The following is a 25,279-nucleotide window of genomic DNA, read 5'->3' as shown; positions in this document are numbered from 1 at the left end:
GTAACACAGCAACAAAGGTAGGATTTAAACTCGGGCAGTCTGGATCCGGACTGTGTTCCCAACCACTACACAAGACTGCCTCTCAATGGAGCTTGTATGAGTTTAAATTATATTAAGGCCTGTTCTTAACCATCTGTTCCTTGTGCTCCTGAAGTTACCCTAATATGAGTGCTCTTCAACTCCCTTGCATTTATTTGCTCTTAGGCTTTATAAAGTACCATTTTGATCTGTAGTTAATTATGAACTTAACCAAATTTGGACTGGCTTTTGCACTTAAAATTTCATGTCACATTATCTTTTAAGCAGAACCTTCCATTTCTAAACCAGATGTGATTACTTTACTGGATGAAGGGAAGGAACCCTGGATGGTTGTAAGGGAAGGGACCAGAAGACATTGCTCTGGTGAGTGAGGGCTGAGCAAGATGGGGAAAATCAGCCAAGCTGGTTAGCCTTGACATGTTGGAAATCTCTCCTCAAAGCCCATGGCCTTTGGAGGAAAGGGATGAGACCCAGGCAGCAAATTAAAATCTTTTAAATCTGGCCACCAAAGGAACTTCATGTTCACCTTGATTATAGCTCTCTGGTTTTCTCAGTATTCATATTTTTCTCCTACTTCAGAGAGAGGAGCTGTTCTCTGTAGGAGAAAAAAAGTTGATAATAAACATAAGAACTGAAATCAACAAGATAAGAAAATTAGAGAAAATTAATAAAGCCAAAAGTTGATTTCTGAAAAAGATCAAAGTTGATGAACACCTAGCTTGATTCATCAAGGATAAAAAAAGACAACAATTGCTAATACTAGGAATGAAAGAGTAACTGGGTTATCACACCTTATAGCCATTAAAAGAATAATGAGAGCCGAAGGCAGAGGCTTTGACCCACTGAGCCACCCAGGTGCCCCAGTTATCAGAAATCTTTCCATTAAGAAAACACCAGGTTCAAATGGCTTCACCAGCAAATTCTATTAAATGTTTACAGAAGAAATAATAGTGGTACACAAATCCCTTCATAAAAGGAAAGAACAGCTTCCCAACTCATTTTCCAAGAATATTGTAACTTGCATACTATGTCCTGGTGAATTACCAAAGGGAAAAAAAAAATGATACACTCATCCTTCATGAACATAGATATAAAATCCTTAAGAAAATATTAGTAAATTAAATCTAACGTATGTAAAATGATGATAAGTAGGGTTTATCCTGGGAATGCAAGCTTGGTTTAACATTCAAAAATTAATTAGTGTGAAAGAAAATTAATCCATATCTTTCACAGTATTAACAAGAATGAGAGAAACTATGTGATTGTGTCCATATGTGTAGAAATAGCTTATGACAAAATTCAACATCCATTCATAATAAAAATTTTCAGGAAACTGGAAGTTCAAGGGAACTTCCTCAAAAAATACTGCTAAAAAAAATACTACGTTATAAACATCATCATACTCGATTGAACAATTTCCCCCTTAAGATTGGGAATAATGCAAGAGTGCCCACTTTTCCCATATCTATTTAACATTGAATTGAAGGTCCTAGCATTGCAATATGGCAAGAAAAATAAGAGATATAAAATCAAAAAGAAAAAAGTTAAACTCTTTGGAGATGGCATGATTGTGTACATAGAAAATCCTAAGGAATCAAAACAGCAACTACTCAAAGTAATAAAGGAAGAGCATAGTAAGATCATAGGATACAAAGTTAATATATAAAAATCAATTGTGTTTTTATATACTAGATGTGAAAAAAATAAGGAATTTAAAGTAAAATAAATTAAGTCAATTAAGAAATTTGAAAGCAAATTAAGTCAGTTTACATTATCAAAAAAAATATTAAGGAATAAATTTAACAAAACATGTAGGACCTCTGCACTAAAATTCATGGAACATTGCTAAGAGAAATTAAAGACCTAAATAAATGGAGACTGTTTTGGGGATGGGAAGACTTCGTATTGTTAAAATGTCAATTTTATAGTTTTAAGAAGCTGATTCCAAAAATTTATATGGAAAAATGATGGACTTAGCATTTCTAAAGTAATCTTGGAAAAGGAAGACTATATTATAGGACTTAGACTACATGACTTGAAGATACTTCAAGATTCATTACAAAATCTACAGTAATCAGGGCGCCGGGTGGCTCAGTTGGTTAAGTGACTGCCTTCGGCTCTGGTCATAATCCCAGGTCCTTGAATTGAGCCCCGAATCGGGCTCCCTGCTCTCCGGGGAGCCTGCTTCTCCTTCTCCCTCTGCCTGCATCTCCCCCTGCTTGTGCTCCCACACTGTCAAGTAAATAAAATCTTTAAAAAAATAATAATAAAAATAAAACTATAGTAATCAAAGGGCGCCTGGATGGCTCAGTATGCTGAGTGTCCAACTCTTGGTTTTAGCTCAGGTCATGATTTAAGGATCGTGAGAGTGAGCCCTGCATCAGGCTCCAGACTAGGTGGGGAGTCTGCTTAAGATTCTCTTCCTCTGCCCCCTGCTCACATTATCTTTCTCTCATATTAATAAATATTAAATAAATAAAACTACAGTAGTCAAGACATTGAATATTGGATAAGGATCAAGAACAGAACAAAGACCTTTGAGGTAGAACTCACACTTAAATGATCATTTATTTTTTTACAAAGGTACCAAAACATTCCAATGGGGAAAGGAAAGTTTCTTCAACAAATAGTGCTGGCATAACTGGGGAAAAAAATCTTGACTCCTGCCTCATCCCCAAATTAATTTAAGATATATTTTAGACCTGGGGCACCTGGGTGGCTTAGTGGGTTAAAGCCTCTGCCTTCGGCTCAGGTTGTGATCCCAGGGTCCTGGGATTAAGCCCTACATCAGGCTCTCTGCTTAGCGGGAAGCCTGCTTCCTCCTCTCTTTCTCTGCCTGCCTCTCTGCCTACTTGTGGTCTCTGTCTGTCAAATAAATAAATGAAATCTTCAAAAAAATAAAATTAAAAAAGTTTTTTTAAAAATATATTTTAGACCTAAATATAAAAACTAAAAAATATAAAAAGCCAAATATAAAAGCTAAATATGAAAAAAAATTTTTAACTCAATATAAATTTTATATAAAAAACATGAAAGCTAGGGAGGCCTGACTGGTTCAGTTAGAGGAGCATGCAACTCTTGATCTTGGGGTTGTAGGGTATAGAGATTACTAAAAATAATAAAAAAATAAACTTCCCAAAAAATGAAAGCTCTATCTTTTAGAGGAAAACTAGGAGAATTGCTTGGTTTGAGTATTATACTATGGTTATGGTAAAATGTTAACATCGAGAGAGGCTGGATGAAGGTTGCATCAGACTTTTCTGTATATTTCTCTGCAACCTCATAGGAATCTACAGTTTTTTCAAAATAAAAAAGCAACAATAGGGGCAAGATGAGAAGAAGGAATATCAGTCAGGAGGTTATTTCTTTTGTCCTGGTTGGAGATAATAGTGGTTTTGATTGGATTGGCGGTGGTGGGAGGTAGAATTAGATTCATGGTAGGTCTGCACAGTACATGTTGGTCTGCTCCTCTGTCCAGATACTTCTCCTCACCTTGCTTGTATTTCAACAATCAGCCTGAGGCTGCCCTCATGTGGGGGATGTCCTCTTTACCTAGACTGGACTCCTCACACAGCTTCCTTCCCCCAATATGGGTAAGAAGCATCTTTGTCTTTTATTGATGTTATTTTATCCATCTACATTTAAGTAATTTTCTTACTTATTGAGGTGCAAATCTAGTACCATCCTAATTTTTTCTGGTGGTTCAACATATTCTTTCTTCCTTTTTTTCCTCTCCTGCCTTTGCTGAATTAATCAAATATTTTGATTTTACTTGATTTTATTTTTAAAAATATTTTGATTTTAGCTTTTGCCTCTTGAATATGTTAGTTATATATACTTTCAGTTTTCTTCTCAGAGTTGTCCTAGAAATTAAAACATGAATTCTTACTACATTGCACCTTAAATTAATTCCTTTAGTATCTTTCCCAATACTGTGAAGATATTAATAATATTTTATTTATGTATTTTTTTTTAAAGATTTTATTTATTTATTTGTCAGAGAGAGAGCGAGCGAGAGCGAGCACAGGCAGACAGAGTGGAAGGCAGAGTCAGAGGGAGAAGCAGGCTCCCTGCGGAGCAAGGAGCCCGATGCGGGACTCGATCCCAGGACGCTGGGATCATGACCTGAGCCGAAGGCAGCTGCTTAACCAACTGAGCCACCCAGGCGTCCCTTATTTATGTATTTTTAAAGATCTTTCTTATTTATTTGACAGAGAGAGCACAAGCAGGGGGAACAGAAGAGGGAGAGGGAGAAGCAGGCTCCCCACTGAGCAGGGAGCCCAACACAGGGCTTGATCCCAGGACCCAGATCATGACCTGAGCTGAAGGCAGGTGCTTAACCGACTGAGCCACCCAGCCACCCCAATACTTATTTAGATTTACCTACATGTTTACCTTTTACGGTGCTCCTCATTTTTTTTCTGCACTGCCATGCTTCTCTCTGGAATCATTTTCTCTGTACATGAAGAACTTCCTTAAATATTTATTTTATTGTGTCTCTTGGCAATGAATTCTCTTAGGTTTTGTTTGAAAATATTTTTAAAGGGTACAGAATTTTGTCTTTGTTTTTGTTGGATAGAATTCTGGATTGACAGTTATTTTCCTCTTAGCAAATATCTTGTCTTTTGGCTTCTGTATTTCCATTTAGCAGCAGGTTTTTGGTCACACTGTAATTCCTTTGGAGGTATTGTTTTGGAGGGTTTTTTTTCCTTTATGACTCCTTTAGAATTTTCTTTTTTATTTGGTTTTCAGAGATTTACTGTGGTGTATCTAGTTTTATATTGTGGTGTATGTATTCTGTTTGCTGTTTTAAGGAATTAAATTAGGCTTCGTATCTTGTCAGTTTTGAAAAATTCTTGGTTGTTATATATTCAAGTATTGTTTCTTTCCCATTTTTGCTCCTCTCTCTTTCTGGGACTCAGGACACACATATGTTAGACCTTTTTAAATTGTTGCATGTGTCCTTTATGTTCTCTGTTTTTTTGTTTTTTCTTTTTTTCTTACTCTTTTTTGTTCCAGTCCGGCTGCTATAAACCCATTTCCTAGTTCACTGATCTTTTCTGCTAAGTCTAATCTGCTGTTAAAAATATCTGTTAAATTCTTAATTTTAGGGGTGCCTGGGTGGCTCAGTGGGTTAAAGCCTCTGCCTTCAGCTCAGGTCATGATCCCAGGGTCCTGGCTCTCTGCTCAGCAGGGAGCCTGCTTTCCCCTTTCTCTCTCTGCCTGCCTCTCTGCCTACTTGTGATCTCCGTCAAATAAATAAATAAAATCTTTTTTAAAAATTCTTAATTTTAACTGTTTTTCAGTTATGAGATTTCTATTTGGATATATATATTGCTTTTTTTTTGAGAGGGAGAGGGAGAGAAGATTTTTTTTTTTTTTTTAAAGATTTTATTTATTTATTTGACAGAGAGAGAAATCACAAGTAGGCAGAGGCAGGTAGAGATGTGGGTGAAGCAGGCTCCCTGCTGAGCAGAGAGCCCGATGTGGGGCTCGATTCCAGGACCCTGGGATCATGACCCAAGCCAAAGGCAGAGGCTTTAACCCACTGAGCCACTGAGGCGCCCCGAGAGAGAAGAATCTTAATCAAGCTCTACACCCAGTGTGGAGTCTGATGCAGGGCTTGATCTCACAACCCTGAGATCATGACCTGAGCTGAAACCTAGAGTCAGATGCTTACCCAAATGAGCCACCCAGGACCCCTCTCTTAATAGACTTAATTTTTAGAGCAGTTTTAGGTTGACAGCAAAATTAAGCAGATGGTAGAGATTTCCCACATACTCCCTAAGGGTGCATTATTTTTTTTTAAGATTTTATTTATTTATTTGATAGAGATCCCAAGTAGGCAGAGAGGCAGGCAGAGAGAGAGAGAGGAGGAAGCAGGCTCCCTGCTGAGCAGAGAGCCTGATGCGGGGCTTGATTCCAGGACCCTGGGATCATGACCTGAGCTGAAGGCAGAAGCTTTAACCCACTGAGCCACCCAGGCGCCCCAAGAGTGCATTATTTTTATAAGTTAGTGGAAATTGACATCTTTTTCTGTGTTTATATTTTCAAAATATCTTATAAGTCTGGCTTATTCTAAAATATAATTTATGTACATTAAATTCATTCTTTTTAGTATCTAAGAATTTTGACAAATGCATAGTTATGTAACCACCACCATAATCGAGTTTAGAATAGTTTCAAAGTCTCATGTTTTATAGTGATGAGATTTTTTTTCTTTTTAAAGATTTTATTTATTTGTCTGGGAGAGAGGAGCGAGAGTGAGCACAGGCAGACAGAGTGGCAGGCAGAGGCAGAGGGAGAAGCAGGCTCCCTGCCAAGCAAGGAGCCCGATGTGGGACTCGATCCCAGGACGCTGGGATCATGACCTGAGCCGAAGGCAGCTGCTTAACCAACTGAGCCACCCAGGCGTCCCAGTGATGAGATTTTTTGAGTCATTTTAGCAGTTTTATACATTTGTACCGTAGTCATAGAAAGAACCTTTCTTATCACTCCTGTCCCACTTGTTCCCCTATCTTTGCTTACTTCATTCAACATTTAGATTTTCTTATTCATGTCCCTCATCTGAATCATTATCTTTGACCCTATATCTAACATAGCCTTTATTTTTCCTCTTTTGCACTCAGGTGATCCCAGGTACCATTCCATATTTGACTGTCATTCTGCTATACTCAATATCTGCCCATGTCTTTTTGCTAAGGATTTCATAAATCTTTCAATGTTAGAATAATTGAAAGATATTTGAGGTAGTTTTCTGGGACGTACAAACATTGCTTTAGCGATATGGAATGGGAGGGAACACCTAGAAGAGGTATGAAGGAACAAAAATTTGAATAAATGTATCACTGTTAAGTAATAGTATAAACTCTAGAGGAGAAAAGCAAATCATTATAGTACTTTTTTTTTTTTTTTAACCTAAACTCTACTCCCAATGTGGAGCTCACATTCAGAATCCCAAGATCAAGAGTTGAATGCTCCACTGACTGAGCCAGTCAGGCACTCCTATTGTAATACATTTTAAAAAGATTAGAAACATGTACATATTCATTAGTGATGACATAATTATGGGAATTAAATGAGTAACATCCATTGCGTATTTGGGGTTTGTTATTTAACGGTAAATGGGCTTTAGAGTTTGTTTCTGCCACTAGGGAAGCTTAGGGGTAAGAAACTAACAGAATAACAAGTGAGAAAATTAATAAATATTCCAAAATTGGGACAAAAAAGAGCAACCAGTTGCTGGGATAGAATATAAAGTGCATAGTTTTAAACAGGATCAGCCGGAATGGCTTTTGGAAGAAGTGATTTTTGATTGAGACCTGATGGTGAAGGGAAGCCAGCCATGCAGGCGGAGGATTTCTCAAAGAAGGAACAACCTGTAAAGGGTCCTATTTAATGGGAACAGTGGTAGTGTTTTTTGTGAGCTGAAAAGAGGCCTTTGTGGCATGAACAGAGAGAGGCACTGATAAGCATATACCAGCTTATTATCTATATTCAGGTATTTATATTTGATTCTAATTATAAAGAGAAGTCATTAAAAACATTTAAGTGGAGAGACTCAAATATTGATGAGCATCAGAATAATTTAAGTACAAAACAAAAACACACCCAGGACTTAATCCTATAGATTATGTTTCAGTTGGTTAAAAATACCTCTGTATAATTTTAAGAAACTTTCAGATGATTCTCATCACTGATTTGTTTCTGTAGTCACCAACCTTATCTCCAGTCCTGTACTCCATTCTGTGTGTTTCCTTTGCCTTTTTTTTTTTTTAAGATTTTATTTATTTATTTGACAGACGGAGATCACAAGTAGGCAGAGAGAGAGAGAGAGGGGAGGAAGTAGGCTCCCTGCTGAGCAGAGAGCCCGATGTAGGGCTCAATCCCAAGACCTTGGGATCATGACCCGAGCTGAAGGCAGAGGCTTTAACCCACTGAGCCACCCAGGTGCCCCTCCTTTGCTTTTTTTTTTTATTTTTAAATGTGTAAGAGTAGTTTGTTCCTTAATTAATAACCTGCAACACAAAAATAAAAATAAGCTCAATAGTGATCGGGAATAGGGAATGATAGCAATATTAATGTGTGAGTTATTTCATTTTCCTATTGGAATGAAGCCAGAATAGAAGTAAACTTAAAACATTCATCAGGAAAGGCTGAGTGTCCAACTTGATGCTTTATTGTTGGTTGCCCTTTCACCTCTATATGAAAAAAATGAGTAATAAGTGTCTGCATCTAAGACTGTCTCCCAGAGGTAGATACCATCAACCTTGCATGGCTTCTAGCTGGAGACAGGTTATATTTTGCCCTGTTCCTATCTTAGGAATGGTAGCCTTGCTGGCTCAGGGCTTTTTTTTTTTTTTTTTCAGCATCTGGAATTTAGCATTTCCACTTTTTTGTGTGTGAATTTTAGTATCCGTGAAGTGGCCTTCAGCTGTGCTGAACTGCCTTTTGACTCAACTCTTGAAATATCAATTGTTATATTTGTTAAGGTTCTGCCAATAAAGTTGCATAAGGTTTGAGTGGTCTTCTCCAGCCCTGCTTTCTTCATAAACTCTTAGATTTTTGGTGTGTAATTTTGCAGAAGATAAGGGGTTTTTAGGTTCAGTAGAAATGCCCATTTTAGAGATATCTAATCCATTTACTTGTAATAGACATTATTTTAGGTGCCTTTTATTTCTCTATAGAAGTTTTCTTTCTTCTGTCACAGGAATATAGTGTGTGTTTGCCTTCTGTTTTCTTTCAGATTTGGAGTCCAGATACAGGACCAATACTTTATCTCCAGAAAAGGACATTTATGAAATATATTCATTCCAGTGGGAGATAATGGAAAGAATTAAAAGTTATAGTCTTCAGGACTCCATTTTTAGAAATGATTGGGAATGCAAAGGCAAGAGTGAGGAGCAAAAGGAATCACAGGGGCGATATTTTGGGCAAGTGAAAATTACTTCTGAAAAAATGACCACTTACAAAAAGCACAATTTTCTTGCTGAATATCAGAGAGTTCATAATGGAGAAAAGTTATATGAATGTAAGGAATGTAGGAAGACCTTTATTCGTCGCTCAACACTTAGTCAACACCTGAGAATTCATACTGGTGAGAAACCTTATAAATGTAAGGAATGTGGGCAGGCATTTAGACAGCGAGCACACCTTATTCGACATCACAAACTTCATACTGGTGAGAAGCCCTATGAATGTAAGGAATGTGGGAAGGCCTTTACAGTGCTCCAAGAACTTACTCAACATCAGAGACTTCATACTGGTGAAAAGCCCTATGAATGTAAGGAATGTGGAAAGGCCTTCAGAGTCCATCAGCAACTTGCTCGACATCAGAGAATTCACACTGGTGAGAAACCCTATGAATGTAAGGCATGTGGGAAGACCTTCAGGCAGTGTACACACCTTACTCGACATCAGAGACTTCATACTGCTGAGAAACTCTATGAGTGTAAGGAATGTGGGAAGGCCTTTGTATGTGGTCCAGACCTTAGAGTACATCAGAAAATTCATTTTGGTGAGAAACCTTATGAATGTAAGGAATGTGGAAAGGCTTTTAGAATATGCCAACAACTTACGGTCCATCAGAGTATTCATACTGGTGAGAAACCCTATGAATGTAAGGAATGTGGGAAGACTTTTAGATTAAGGCAACAACTTGTTCGCCATCAGAGAATCCATACTCGTGAGAAACCCTATGAATGTATGGAATGCTGGAAGACCTTTAGTAGTTACTCACAACTTATTTCACATCAGAGCATTCATATTGGTGAAAGACCTTATGAATGTGAAGAATGTGGGAAGGCCTTTAGATTGCTCTCACAACTTACCCAGCATCAGAGTATTCATACTGGTGAGAAACCTTATGAATGTAAGGAATGTAGGAAACCTTTTAGACTGCTCTCACAACTTACTCAGCATCAGAGTATTCATACTGGTGAGAAACCTTATGAATGTAAGGAATGTGGTAAGGCTTTTAGACTTTATTCATTCCTTACTCAACACCAGAGAATTCATACTGGGGAGAAACCCTACAAATGTAAAGAATGTAAAAAGGCCTTTAGACAACATTCACATCTTACTCAACATCAGAAAATTCATAATGGAGTTTAATACAAGAAAGCTTTCAATTGTACATTATGTTACAGGATCTCTAAATCATTTTTGAGGATTTTGCTTCATGACTCAGCTAAGCATAAGAAATTTTATATTACTGAAAAAAATACGTTGCTTTAAAAGCCTTCTATGACCAAACATTGTTTATCTTCAACAAATTGGTATGAGGGAACAATACAATGAATGTAGGAAAATCTTCAGCCTTATCTATCATTATCCCCATTTCACTCCTTTATTACCAGTGTGTTATTGGACAAGGTACTTAAACTTCTGTGCCTCATTTTGCTCACTTATAAAATGGTGATAATAGTACCTATGTATATTAGTTATTTATTGCTCTGTAATAAATTGCCACAAACTTAGTAGCTTAAAATAATACACATTATCTCACAATCTCTATGGGTCAGGTGTCTGGGCATAACTTTGGTGGGTCCTCTGCTTCATGGTCTCTCAAAAAGCTAAACTAAAGGTTTTAGCCAGGGTGGGGTCTCATCTGAAGGCTCAACAGGGGAAGGGATCCATTTCCAATCTCACATGGCTGTTGGTTTCTAGCTGGTTGAGGCTGACCTTAGTTCCTTGCCACATGGACTTCTTCAACATGACTGCTTATTAAGTGTGCAAGCTAAGAGTGCAGTAGTCTACTAGCGTCATAGAAGCAGTAATCTTCTGTGACCTAATCACCAAAATAATACCTTTTAGTCACCTTTGCTGTCTTCTACGGGTTAGAAGTAAGTTACTGTGTCACCCCACATTCAGAGGTAGAGGATTACACAAGAATATGAATACCAGGCTGTAGGGACCATTTCAGAGTCAGCCTGCCACACTGTAATAGGATTGTCTTAAGGATTAAGTAGTTAATGCTTGGAAAAATAGCTACATAGCATGTTTTCTGTAAATATTACCTACAATTGTTATCATTAGTATTAGTGAATTCATATGAAAGGAATTTACTGTAGAAGTAGAAAATGTAGAAATGCCTCACGTCATTGCTCAGCACTTACTAAACTTAAGATAATTTATTCCAGATAAAATCTAGGAGGTTATATTGAATGCAAGGATTTCATCATTTGAGCCGCATCTGTCATTTCATGCTAAAAAGAAACCTTACAAATTTCATGAATGTGAGGTTAAGCATACAAAAATTAAAGAATCAGAAAAACATGAAATTATTTTCCCGTAATAAATTCCAAAAAGTAAATGTTTTGGAATTCCTGTTGTCTGACCACTGTTAAAGATAAATTAGAAACATCAAAAAGATGGCAGAAACTAACCAGTTGGAAATTTAATATTGTGTGTATATGTGCACCTGTGTGTGTATGTTTGTATGTAAAAATCATATAAAAGAAAGATCATTCCATTACAGGCAGTATACGGTTTATTGCTCAAATTGCCCCATCATCAACCAGTGGGAGTTGAGTTGTTTGCCATGACCCCACTTGAAGTTTGATAGTTTACTTGGTTACAGCTGCACTGTTTGGTCAGCAATCAAAGATGTTTGGGCACCAACTCATTCTGAAAGTTGATAAGGGGTAAAATAAGCATTTATTTTGCTTTTTCCATGTGAACCAACTTTCAGGGCCACCAAAAGCTCCTCAAATTAAGACGTTTTTGTTTTGTTTCATTTCTAAGAAATCAGTAAATACAGAATGAATGATAGGATCAGAAAAATTACTATTTTCTAGTTCCCTAGATGGGTCCAGAAAATTATCTTTGGTGGATATTAAAACTATTGGGTGAAATATTTTATAGTTAGAACTTTACAGTGGATTTATCAAGCTGACCACCTCTGAATCCTTTGATCAATTTTAACCGCTATAAAAGTGGGACTATCAGATAATACCCACATCCTGATAAAATGCAGTAGGAAATACCACTCTGCCTACGAAGCCTTACTGCCAAAACAGTGAACTGAAGGAAGCAAGCCTTTGAATCAAACTCTTTAAAAATGAGAATTTGGGGGATAGAGGAACAGAGTTAATGGCACCAAAAGGAAGTAGCCAAGCAGATCCAGAATGTGTAAAATTCTACAAAACAAGTGACCCTGATTTCTTCAACTAAGTGGCATGAAAAAGAAAAGGGGAAGAGCAACAGTTACAGATTGAGAGACTACAGAGATCTGTCAACTAAATTCAGCATGTGGGCATTGCTTGGCCCTAATTTGAACAACATGTAAAAAGACATTTTGGAGACAGTGGGGAAAAGTGGATGTGCTTTGAGTATTAGTTGATATTTAGAAATACTAATTTTGTTAGGGATGATAATATCAGTGTGGTTAAAAGAGAAGAGGTTCTATGTGTTAGAGATACATATATGTTTAAGAAATGGTAAGACACCAGATTTGCATTTTAATTCTCCAGGAAAAGAAAAAAAGAATTGGCAAAGAAAGCTGGGAAGTAGATTGGCAAAATGTTGATAATTATTGAAGCAGAGTGGTTTGTATTGGGTTTTTTGTTTTGGGGGGGAGTTCATTGTTCTAGTATTTCTACTCTACATGTTTGAAAGTTTCAGTAATAAAATGTTTAAGATCAAAACTGAAATTTACAGCCTGCTTAGAAATGATTGTTAATGAGATGTGTGCATCTAAACTTGTCAGATGTCATCAAAGTTCTGTTCTGTGAGAAATTTGTCCCCTTTAATGCATTGTAAGGAAGTTTCATTTGTGGACCTAGTCTTCATCTTCACCTTATCCATAGCAGTCAACAGGGCCTGTCACATAAATACATGTATTAAGGGAGAGTGAATACTTAATGTCAAAAAACCAGACACAGAACAGAATAAAACCTACAAAAGAGAAGCAAAGCACAACTAAAAACAGAAATTAAGGACTAGACAGTAGTAGATTTAATCCAGTACTAATAATGATTAGATTTTGGGAAATCTAATCAAGAAGAAGAAAATGAAAGATAATGCATTTAGAACATTGACCATGATAAAGATGATGTAGCTACAGATTATCTAAAGTTTTAATTGCAATGTAATACTGTATCTGTATCGATATCTATATCTAATATATATGCTATATGTATTCCAATACCTAAAATATAGGGGGTTACTTTTTTCTGTAGGAATACTTTATGACAATAGACTCAAATAGACCCAAAAAGCAAATGTGTGCCTGTATATGAACTCCCTGCTTAAGAAAAAGTTTGATAGTTGTGCAGGTAAAAGCTTTAAGAAATAGATAATCCTTCACAAAATTCTACCAGTTAATTCTGCACAGCTAAAATAATCCTGATACAAACCTAAGTGAAGATAGCTCCTAAAAAGCAAAATCTAGACCAGCTTCATTCATCTTAATTCTAAATAAGATATATTTAGAATATATTCTATATATATTCTAATATATATATATATATTTAGATATATTCTAAATATACCTTATTTAGAATTACAAAATCAGTCTTCACTAATAGAGCCATGTATTTGCCTTTCCCAAGTCTCAGATATCTCCAGAAGAGCTGTGTTTAACAGAGTGTAAGGCCTTAACCCAATGTTCTCCACAAATTTGTTTTGGGGTATTCTAGTCCTTGATGATATTTGCGGGAAAGAAAGATTTCTTGGGAAAATGTGTAAATGCAACAAAGCATTTGCTTGTGGAAAATCCAAGTACACATCATCAGCTTGTCAAAAGATACAGTAAAGAGTTTTTTTTAATAAAGATTTTTATTTATTTAAAAGAGATCACAAGTAGGCAGAGAGGCAGGGGAAGCAGGCTCCCCGCTGAGCACAGGGACCAGGACCCTGAGACCATGACCTGAGCCAAAGGCGGAGGCTTTAACCCACTGAGCCACCCAGGCGCCCCAGTAAAGAGATTTTTATTTAACACAGTGTATCTCAAACTAACTTCATTGTGGAATTCTCATACCCAGTATCTCTTACCATCTTTAGAATGTGAACAGATACTTCCATTACCACAATGAATGTCTTCAAGAACATCATTTCAGACATTATGGTGAGTGTGTTGGCATTGGGGTGAGGAAAGGGCATTTTTCTTCGAAGCTCACGTCATATTCTGAAAGCTTCCTGCTTGGATCTTGAGGGCTAGTGCTTTTCTATAGAATGTGAAAGATTCTAGTTTGGTCCTTGATATGTACATATAAAACATGCTTAAATATTCTGTTAAATAGTAATTAGGACATAAATGATTTTTCACTGTAATAAAAATGCTATATTGAAATTATTTTGTGTATTTTCTGATTTATTTGAAGACTCTAAGGTGCATATCTAGAAGTCTCTACATACTCTCTGCTTTACATGTTGCTAGATGGCTGCTCCATCATTGCACCAATTTTGGATCCCTCTAATCCCTGAAATGAGCATCCAGATTTTCCTGCTTCTGTTATTAGTTTCAATATTTCCCTGATTATAAGTGACTAGAACATCTTTTTCATATGTGTTTATTGGCCAGTCATGTTTCTCTTAACAGTGCTTTTTTTATTCATGTATTTTCTCTATTTTGTGTGGGGGGGTATCTCATTGGTTGGTCATGATTTGTAAAATATTCCAGGTACTACACATTTATAAATATTGGAGTTATTTTTTCTCAAGGTGATAAGTTATAACTAAGGGCATTTATTGTTTTGCTAACATTTTAAATTTAGATATAGTTGTCTTTTTTTTTTAACCTTACAGATAATCTTACTCTTTTTATTTCTAGTGTTAAATTTTCTGCCATGTGGTCATGGCATTTCCAAGTAGAAAAAGGTTCCCTCAATATTTATATTTTATATACATTTCTCATAGCAGTAGCTGGTATTATCAGAATAAGGTTGAGTATTGGTGAGGATACATTTCTCTCATTTTTTCCATTTTGATGGAAATCATGTATCTATTTAAACATTTAGTGTAATGCCTCTTGATTTAAATAGTCTTTGTTATACATAACTGTTTTCATTCCGTCCCTGTTTTACTTAATGCCTGCTAGATTTTTGTCAGAAGTCATTTTGTCGTCCATTGGTGTGAACATGATGTTTTTCCCCTATTTAATTTGCTGATGTGATGAATAATACAAATCTTTTGTCAAATTCAGCGGTTCCTCTGACCACTCTTAAGTTTCCATAATTCAGTAGAATAGTAGAACAACTCCCAACTCAGGAAAACAGTGCACCAGTGATTATTTTTACAGCAAAAAGATACAAATTAGAATCAGCTAAAGAAGAGATGCATAGGGCAAACTGTGGGAGGGATCAAAATGTGGAGCTTCCAGTCATCCTCTATCCATGCGGTCAGGGATGTCGATACCTCTTCTTGGTTATGACGGGATAATTCCCGCAGGAAAGCTTGCCTGAGGCTTTGGTTGCCAGAGTTATTCCTGGAGCTCAATTACATTCTTCCCATGAGGCTGATCTTTAGTCTCCAGCTCCTTCTGAAGGTTCAAACTCATACCTTTAGTCTCCAGTTCCTCCAGAGGTCACAGCTGGTAATGGTGTGTCCTAAAGCCCCCATCATAACTCTAGACAGTCTAGACGGGCTGGTGGCCAAAGCTCCCAATCAAGCAAAAATACACCTACCAAGGGGCACCAAGGGGGCTCTGTGGGTTAAGCCGCTGCCTTCGGCTCAGGTCATGATCTCAGGGTCCTGGGATTGAGTCCCGCATGCAGGCTCTCTGCTCAGCAGGGAGCCTGCTTCCCTCTCTCTCTCTGCCTGCCTCTCTACTTGTGATCTCTCTCTGTCAAATAAATAAATAAAATCTTAACAAAAAAAATATTCCTACCAAGTAGGACATTCCAGGGTCCCAGAGATCATCCAAATCTAAAAACATGCTCTTGTTGGGAGTAAAATCCTGTATGTTCAATGCTCAAATGCTTTTGTTGAGAGAGTATTTGATATCATCGCATTGGGCTGACACCAAGAATCTGGAATGTCGGCTTGATGAGAGCAGAGCTACAAGTCAAAGGGAATTTTGTTTTGCCTATATTCCTTTTTACCAATATACATGAAAAATGATGTCTTAGTCCAGAAGTATTATTGGAAAAGATGAGTAAAAATAACCTGCTATACACCAAAGGATAGAAGGAAACTTGTCCTTATTAATTAATTTTTCTTGTATAGGGTAATATATGCTCAATTGGTTCTATTATATTTCCGTTCTTTTTTTTTTTTTTAAGATTTTGTTCATTTATTTGACAGAGAGAGAGAATACAAGCAGAGGTAATGGGAGAGGGAGAAGCAGGCTTCCTGCTGAGCAGGGAGCCCAATATGGGGCTTGATCCCAAGATGCTGGGATCATGACCTGAGCCGAAGGCAGAGGCTTAACTCACTGAGCCACCCAGGCACCCCCGTTCTCCTTTCAAAAAGTATGACATCGTGTCTTTTTATTTATTTGAGAGAGTGTGGGGATGAGGGGCAAAGGGAGAGAGAGGATCTCAAGGAGATTCCATGCTGATTGTGAAACCCAATGTGGGGCTCAGTCTCATGACCCCAAGATCATGAGCTGAAACCAAGAGTCAGATGCCTAGCTGACTGAGCCACCCAGGCGCCCCTGACATCTTTGTGTCTTAATGTACAATAATGCGGCACCTGGATAGCTCAATCAGTAGAGCATGTAACTCGATCTCTGGGTTTTGAGTTCAAGCCACACAATGGATACAGTGATTACTTTGAATATGTATATAGATATACATATATGTATATATATATTATATAATATATACATACGTACACAGTAATATGGACTACAAAATTTAAATTTCAAAGCAGTTAAATTGCTGAATCAGAGAACAGAAAAAAAACTGTAAGAACATTTATATTTTCTTATTTTTATTTAGTCCTACAAATAATTATTACTAATTGCTACTGTTCTAGTTTTGTTTAAATGATAGTGTGGACATGACAAAAGTAGGACAATAATATTTAATTTCAAATAAATCCTTTTCATATTAATGCATATATGTATTATTACTTATATGCCATATTGTTATGGGAAGTTGTTTGTTTCATATGGCAGTACCCCAGCTTGCTCTCTAAATTTGATCATCCTATTATCCAGTGCTCACTTCAGATCTAAGCCATGATCCTGGATTTTGGTGCACACATGACCGCACTGATGCATACACAATTTAAGCCAGACTTCCTATTTGCTATGCTACAAACTACATATCCCAGGGTATTTTGGTGGTTATCTTCTTATCCTCTATTTCACCTGAAGTGGGAGGAGCAAGAGATTTTCATAAAGACATATTTGAAGGGATATGGAAACCAGTAATGTGGAAGTGCCTATTCATTAAATAATTCTATATTCAGGCTTCTTTTTTTTTTTCAGTATATGTTCACATTTAAAAAAAATTTTTTTTATTAACATATAATGTATTATTAGCCCCAGGGGTACAGGTCTGTGAATCACCAGGTTTACACACTTCATAGCATTCACCATAGCACATACCTTCCCCAACAGGCTTCTTTTTAATTGATTCTCATCAATTCCCTAAGTTTTGTGTAGGTCTCTATTGAAGCAAGTCTTAAGGTCAAATCTTACCTATGGAAAATATGTCCCTCCTCTCTAAGAACTTTGTCTTACAGGTCATTTTTTAAAAAAATATTTTATTTATTTATTTGACAGAGAGAGATCACAAGTAGGCAGAGAGGCAGGCAGAGAGAGAGAGGAGGAAGCAGGCTCCCTGCTGAGCAGAGAGCCCGGATGCAGGACTCCATCCCAGGACCCTGAGATCATGACCTGAGCCGAAGGCAGCGGCTTAACCCACTGAGCCACCCAGGCGCCCTTATAGGTCATATTTTTTTAAAACAATAAGTTCTTCTAGCTTTCCATTACTCAGGTGTATTGTCCTTCAGACTTCTACTTCTTTGGTATCCCAATGCTACTCATGATTTCTCTGCTATAACCAATACATTCAGAACCTCATCCTCTAGGCTGTATGTGCTTTTTTTAAAAAGATTTTATTTATTTATTTATTTGACAGGCAGAGATCACAAGTAGGCAGAGAGGCAGGCAGAGAGAGAGAGAGGTGGAAGCAGGCTCCCTGCTGAGCAGAGAACCCAATGCGGGGCTCAATCCCAGGACCCCGGGATCATGACCCGAGCTGAAGGCAGAGGCTTTAACCCGCTGAGCCACCCAGGAGCCTCCCTATTTGCTTTTTTAAGGTAAGTACTGACACGCAACAAAAACCTTCAGTCTTATTAGATATTTCAAACAGTAGATACAAGAGTGGCCAATAAATGCACACAAAAGGATGCTCAACATCATTAGTTATCATGGAAATGCCATTTAAAACACAATGAGAGGGGAGCCGGGGTGGCTTAGTCAGCTAAGCATCTGACTTTTGGTTTCACCTCGGGTCCTGATTTCATGGGTCATGAGAACCAGCACCATGTCAGGCTCTGAGCTCAGTCTGGAGTCTGCTTGAGGATTCTCTCCCTCTGCCCCATCCCCCACTCATGCATGCACATGCTATCTCTATCTCTCAAATAAATAAATCTTTAAAAAATAAAAAGGCACACAAAAAAATAAAAAATAAAAATAAAAAGGCACAGTGAGCACCTGGCTCAGTCAGTATTGCATCCAACTTGGATCTCAGGGTCATGAGTTCAAGCCCCATATTGGGCATGTAGCCTATTAAAACAACAACAACAACAAACCACAATGAGACCCTGCAACTAAGCAATAGAATAGCTAAAATTAGAAAGATTGACAGTACAGGCTGAGGGTGGGGGAGGGAAAAAAAGATTGACAGTATGAAGTGTTGGTGAGAACATAGAGTACCAGGACTCTCCAATACTATTTGTGGGAATGTAAAATGAAATGACCTCTGTTGAAGACAGTTTAGCAGTTTCAAATAGGGTAAAATATAAACATAACGACTGACTGAGGAATTCTACTCCTGGGAATATACCCAAAAGAAAACCATATGCCCAAAGCACTCTAAGTGAAAGAGCCATACACAAATGAATAAATACTGTATGATTACTTTTTTTTTTTTGTAAAGATTTTATTTATTTATTTGTCAGAGAGAGAGCGAGCGAGAGCGAGCACAGGCAGACAGAGTGGAAGGCAGAGTCAGAGGGAGAAGCAGGCTCCCTGCGGAGCAAGGAGCCCGATGTGGGACTCGATCCCAGGACGCTGGGATCATGACCTGAGCCGAAGGCAGCTGCTTAACCAACTGAGCCACCCAGGCGTCCCTGTATGATTCCTTTTTGCAAAATTCCAGAAAATACAAGCTAATCTATAGTGACCGAAACCAGGTGTGGTGGGAGAGGTTATAGTTAACCTCTATAAAGGGCCATGAGGAACGCTCTCAAGTGATGGAAATATTCTGCATCTTACTTGTCATGGTAGTTACAGGGGTATCACCTTTTAAAATTCAACTGTAGACTAAGTGTAATTTATTATATATAAATTAAATCAGTAAAATTGATAAAACGACATCAAGCTGTGCACTTTAGATTTATGCTTTTTGGGTGCATGGTGGTTCAGTTGGTTCAGCGTCCAACTCTTGGTTTTGGTTCAGGTCATGATCTCAGGGTCCTGAGACAGAGCCCCATGTGGGGTTCTGTGCTCAGTGTGGAGTCTGCTTGGGTTTCTCTCCCTCTGCCCCTCCCCCTGCTCATGCACACTATCTCTCTTTCTCTTTCTCTCTCAAATAAAATCTTTGGGGGAAAAAAGATTTATGCTCTTTATATAGTTGAGAAAGAGAGAAGCTGCTGCTCACTTGTAAGAACTAGCCTGGTACTGTCAACGAGATCTTGTTTTAAGTTCACATAACATCAGCAGCAGGTAGGCAACTCTGTGATCCTGATGGATCAAGAACAAGGTCACCCTGTAATCATATCTAAATACAGATAAAACATGAACATTATTCAAGCCACAAAATGCTAAACACCCTTGGACACTATCAATGACTGCTACTTCTTTACCAATTACAATTTTAGCCTTCCTTTAGTCTTCCCTCCTTATGGATAAAATTAAGATACGCAGTTAAAGAATTGCCCTGATTCCTGAGAACATCCAATCCAGAACAAAGCTCCACTTCCTTAAACCTTCTCTAAATCAATAACCACAAACCCAATATTGTATGTCCCCTTTGCTACAATGAGCAGTAAACCCAACTTGTCTTTTTTTTTTTTTTTTAAAGATTTTATTTATTTATTTGACAGACAAAGATCACAAGTAGGCAGAGAGGCAGGCAGAGAGAGAGGAGGAAGCAGGCTCTCTGCGGAGCAGAGAGCCCAATGTGGGGCTTGATCCCAGGACCCTGGGACCATGACCCAAGCTGAAGGCAGAGGCTTTAACCCACTGAGCCATCCAGGCGCCCCCCAACTTGTCTTGACTACAAGGAATGTTCCTAGTGGTACTTGGCTGGAAGACACACATTTTACTATATAAAACCTCAAAAATGTTAGCATAAAGATAAGCAGGGTGTTTTTTAGGGTTCATGTTTTGGGGGAAGAAAGTTTTGAACTGACCACAAGCTAATTTAGATTTAACACTAAGGAAGATGTTCCTTTTTCACTTAAAGCCTTAAGATCACCTGTGACCATGTCTCTTAGTTCAATCAGTGAAAGGAGGGTACAACTAATTACTTTTCATTTTTGCTGTAAGTCATTAACAGATTATTTCAGGCTGAAGAGTCAGTCCTTTATTCTCTAAAAATTCAACAATTCCCTTAATATAATGTGTCATTTGTGAGTTCTAAATGAACTCTAAAGATCCCCCTACCCTGGAATGAATGCAGTTTTGGTTTAGAAATGAAAGCAAAACCCGTTATACGAAATAGGTAAATTAGCACAGGTGATCATTTTTTTTTTTTAAATTCATAAGGGATGAATGAGTCATCTGAGGAATCTCCTTAATTCCATGAACAATGTATTATACAGATGTCAACTGTATTTCAATTTTAAAAGAATATATTACACATTTACAATAGCCAAAAACTGGAAACAAAAGAGGAAAATGTGTAAATAACTGAGAGGTGAAAAATCAATGTAATTATAGTATCCACCCAGTTTTCTATGTTGTCACTTAAAATTTTAATATGGCCTGTCAATTATTTCTCTTATAGTGTTACTTAAAAAAAAAAAAAAAATTGTATTATTTTTATTTTTTTAAGTTTTTATTTATTTCTTTGACAGAGAAACACAGAGAGAGAGGGAACACAAGTAAGGGGGAGTGGTAGAGGGAGCAGCAGGCTTCCCGCTGAGCAGGAAGCCCGATGTGGGGCTCGATTCCAGGACCCTGGAATCATGACCTGAGCGGAAGGCAGACACTTAATGACTGAGCCACCCAGGAGCCCCTAAAGATTGTAGTTTTAAGTAACCTGTACACCCAGTGTGGGGCTTGAATTTACAACCCCAAGTTCGAGAATTGCACGCTCTACCAACTGAGCCAGTTTCAGTTTGGTTCAATTTCATCCATTAGCTTACCTCTTCCATTGGAGTAGGGCATTATCTTGAATTTTTCCTGGATTCTTCTCATATAACTGAATGAAAAACAAGGAGTGGGAGTTGGGGTGGGAGTGGGAATAAACTGCAATGTAATCATCACATCTCTTTGGAAAGGGTGGAACTGCCCTGTGATTAAAATAGTAAAGTCCTGGGTCATTGCATTTATGTGAGAGTGGTAGATGGGGAGAGAAAGCCATTTGCCTCTGCACATGTGTACTAATATGTTAAGTAGAACCAATATGAAATGATCCAACTTACCTTTCTACTAATAAAAAAAATTACATTTTTCTCTTACCTAAGTTTGTTTTCATTTCTTCATTCCCAATCACAGAATAGTACATCCTTTAAGAGTATAAAACTTACAAAGAAATATTATAAAGGAGAAATCAATCATATTGCAACTGAACTATTACAACCTTTTGTTACTTTCTAATTTGCAGCCACCTTCATAAATGTCAGACATTCACAGTACTAAAATTTTAGTTTTTTCTTATCTGGTGCTGTGGTAAAATAATTACCACATTATGATATTTATAAGTGAAAATTTTAGTTTTCAAATGTTCTACTATTTAAGTGAACATCTTTAGGAACATGATTTGCATTGGTTCCTTTAGATAAAGGGAAAAAAATTCTTCCATTTACAAAGTATCTTTTACTAAATTCCTTGCTATTGAAAATACATAGAAAGGGGGAACTTGGGTGACTCAGTCAGTTAAGGATCCAGCTCTTGATTTCAGCTCAGGCCATTATCTCAGGGTTGTGGGATTGAAGCCCCAAGTCAGGTTCCACATCAGGCATGGAGCCTGGTTGGGGTTCACCCTCTCCCCTTTACTCTGCCCCTCCCCCACCCACTGTGTGCATTTGCTCTCTCAAAAATAGATTCTTACCTGCGATTGTTTTTCTCTATTTCATGAGTAAAAAGACATATAAAACACAGCACATAAAAAAAAATATTTTTCAATAGTTTTAGATCCTACATATTGTCAATTAGAAAAATTAGAGAGATCTATCACTATTTTGCGTAACTTGGAAATCTGGGGCACCTCGGTGGCTCAGAGGGTTAAGCCTCTGCCTTCAGCTCAGGTCATGATCTCAGGGTCCTGGGATCGAGCCCCACGATGGGTTCTCTGCTCAGCAGGGAGCCTGCTTCCCCATCTCTATCTGCCTGCCTCTCTGCCTACATGTGATGTGTCAAATAAATTCAATCTTTTAAAAAAATCTATAGTCATATGTACCATGTGTGTACATTATAGATACTACTTGCACTTATTGCCTCTGCAGACACAGGGAGAACAGGACTGAAGGGGTAAAGAGAAGGCTTTACCTATTTATGAAATGATTTGCTTCTTTTATAAACATCTTTTTAAAGATTGTATTTATTTACTCAAGAGAGAAAGAGCACGTGAAAGCAGGGGAAGGAGCAGCGGGAGAGGGACAGACTCTACCCTAAGTACAGAGCCCGATGTGGGGCGCAATCCCACAACTGTGATATCATGACCTGGTCTGAAATCAAGAGTGGGATGCTTAACTGACTGAGCCACCTAGGCACCCCTTTTTAAAATAAAATTTTAATAAAAAACAATTAGATGCCTAATTATAGGCAGCAGTTACACCGGTGCTACTGTTCTCCTGAATTATTCTTAGTAGAAAATTTAAAAGCATAAAACAGAAAAAAATTTGTAAAAATTAGGAGTAAAAGACAATTTAGGAACAAAACCAAAACAGTAGATATCAAACAGCAAGAAAGAATTATTTAAAACAGGGATGGCCTGTTGCTTGTCTGTGTAAATTGTTTTTTTTTTTAAATATTTTATTTATTTGACAGATCACACGTAGGCAGAGAGGCGGCAGAAATAGAGAGGGGGAATCAGGCTCCCCGCTGAGCAGAGAGCCTAATGGGGGCTCAATTCCAGGACCCTGAGATCAGGACCTGAGCTGAAGGCAGAGGCTTAACCCACTGAGCCACCCAGGCGCCCTTGTGTAAAAATTTTTTTTTTTATTGGAACACAGCCATGCCCATTTTCTTACACTCAGGATTTCTCAGTGTCAGTACTTAATGACATTTTGGACCAGATAATTCTGTTGGGAGGGGCTGTACTGTGCTTTGCAGGGTGTTCGGAGCATCTCTGGCTTTATCTACTAGATGCCAGCGGCCCTCTCCCTCAAAGTGACAACCAAAAATGTTTCTGGACACTGCCCAATGTCTCCTGGGGTTAGGAGGAGGAAAGGCAAAATTACCCCTGGTTGAGGACCACTGGTTTATGTATGTTTTCATATTACAAAGGCAGAGTAGAGAATCTAAGACCACAAAGCCTAAAATATTTACTATCTGGCCCTTCACAGAAAAAGTCTGTTGATTTCTTTTGTCATTAGAAAAGGCAGAAAAATACATGCTAGGCTAAGAAAACCAACTGCAAAGTATATGACAAAACAAAATTCCTATAAACTGCTTTAAAAACGACTCCAATTTAACAAAGGGAATACATAAAAACAAGCAATTCAGAGAAATAAAATTCAAATAACTCTTAGGCATGATACATACTCAACCTGACAATTAAGAAAATGCAAATTAAAGGCACTCTCTTTTCTTCAATTTAACAAAAGTTTCAGTCCTTGCTAAAATTGTTGGGAATGCACATAATTGCTAGATTAATGTCGAACTTAAGAATATAAGGCATTATCCACTGCATTTGAAATATACTATGCTGTGGGGTACCTGGCTGGCTCAGTGGGTTAAAGCCTCTGCCTTTGCTCGGGTCATGATACCAGGGTCCTAGGATCGAGTCCCACATTGGGCACTCTGTTCAGCAGGGACATGCATCCTCATCTCTCTACCTGCCTCTCTGCCTACTTGTGATCTCTGTCAAATAAATAAAATCTTTTTTAAAAAAAGGAAGAAAGAAATATACTATGCTGTAACGCAAGGGATCCAACTGGAGGGAATCTACCCACTCAGCAAAAATATAAACACCAACATGAAACAGTACATGAGTAGTAAAATTGTACAATTGTCTGTAAAATAATAAACCTGAACTTTCACTGGTAGAAGATTGGGTACATATATTATGCTGTCATTATGATAAATGAGTCTAAAGCTAAAAAGTTACACCTGTAGGTACTGACTGGAAGGAAGACCAGTTATGGTATGTTACCAAGTGAGAAAAGGTGACTGCACTTCAATGTAAGCACAATTCCATTTCAACCATGCTAAACACACACATATACACCACCACCACCACCACCAAAACAAACTTTCTAAACATGGGCATGCTTCTTGAGTATGGCAGAAAGTATCGAAGGCTATTGGTATTGGCAATTCAGAGAATAAGTGTAGTTTTTTGTTTTTTGTTTTTTTTTTAATTTCATTTATGATCTCTACACCCAGTGTGGGTCTTGAACTCATGACCCCAAGATCATTGCATGCTCTTTGGGCTGCCTGAGTGGCTCAGTTGGTTAAACATCTGCCTTAGGCTCAGTTCATGATCCTGGGGTCCTCAGCAGGGAGTCTGCTTCTTCTCATCCCTCTGAACCTCCCCCCTGCTCATGGCTCTTGCTTGTTCTCGCTCTCAAACAAATAGAACAAAAAAAGTTGCATGACCTTCAGACTGAGCCAGTCAAGCACCCCGACAGGTTTTTAAAAAATCTTTACAATACACTTTTTTTTCTTTTTTTGGTAAAACATGTTCTATAAAATTAGAATACAACTTTTAAGTCTTGAAAACTTTTTTAA

The 25,279-nt window shown here is 37.7% G+C and overlaps 1 protein-coding gene across 1 annotated transcript in view; it reads left to right on the top strand.

The window, feature by feature from the left end:
• Positions 1 to 12,913, top strand: part of LOC116580122 — an 84,238-nt gene extending 71,325 nt beyond the window's left edge. Inside the window, exons 11-12 of the mRNA XM_032326160.1 lie at positions 304 to 402; positions 8,786 to 12,913. Of these exons, the coding sequence (XP_032182051.1) occupies positions 304 to 402; positions 8,786 to 10,152 (1,466 nt within the window). The 3' untranslated portion in view covers positions 10,153 to 12,913. The remainder of the gene's footprint in view (positions 1 to 303; positions 403 to 8,785) is intronic.
• Positions 12,914 to 25,279: the final 12,366 nt, after the last annotated feature.

Source organism: Mustela erminea, chromosome 19 (genome assembly GCF_009829155.1).
Source record: "Mustela erminea isolate mMusErm1 chromosome 19, mMusErm1.Pri, whole genome shotgun sequence".
Lineage (NCBI taxonomy): Eukaryota > Metazoa > Chordata > Mammalia > Carnivora > Mustelidae > Mustela > Mustela erminea.
Note: the sequence above shows the minus strand (reverse complement) of the source record. Positions and strands in the feature narration are given on the sequence as shown.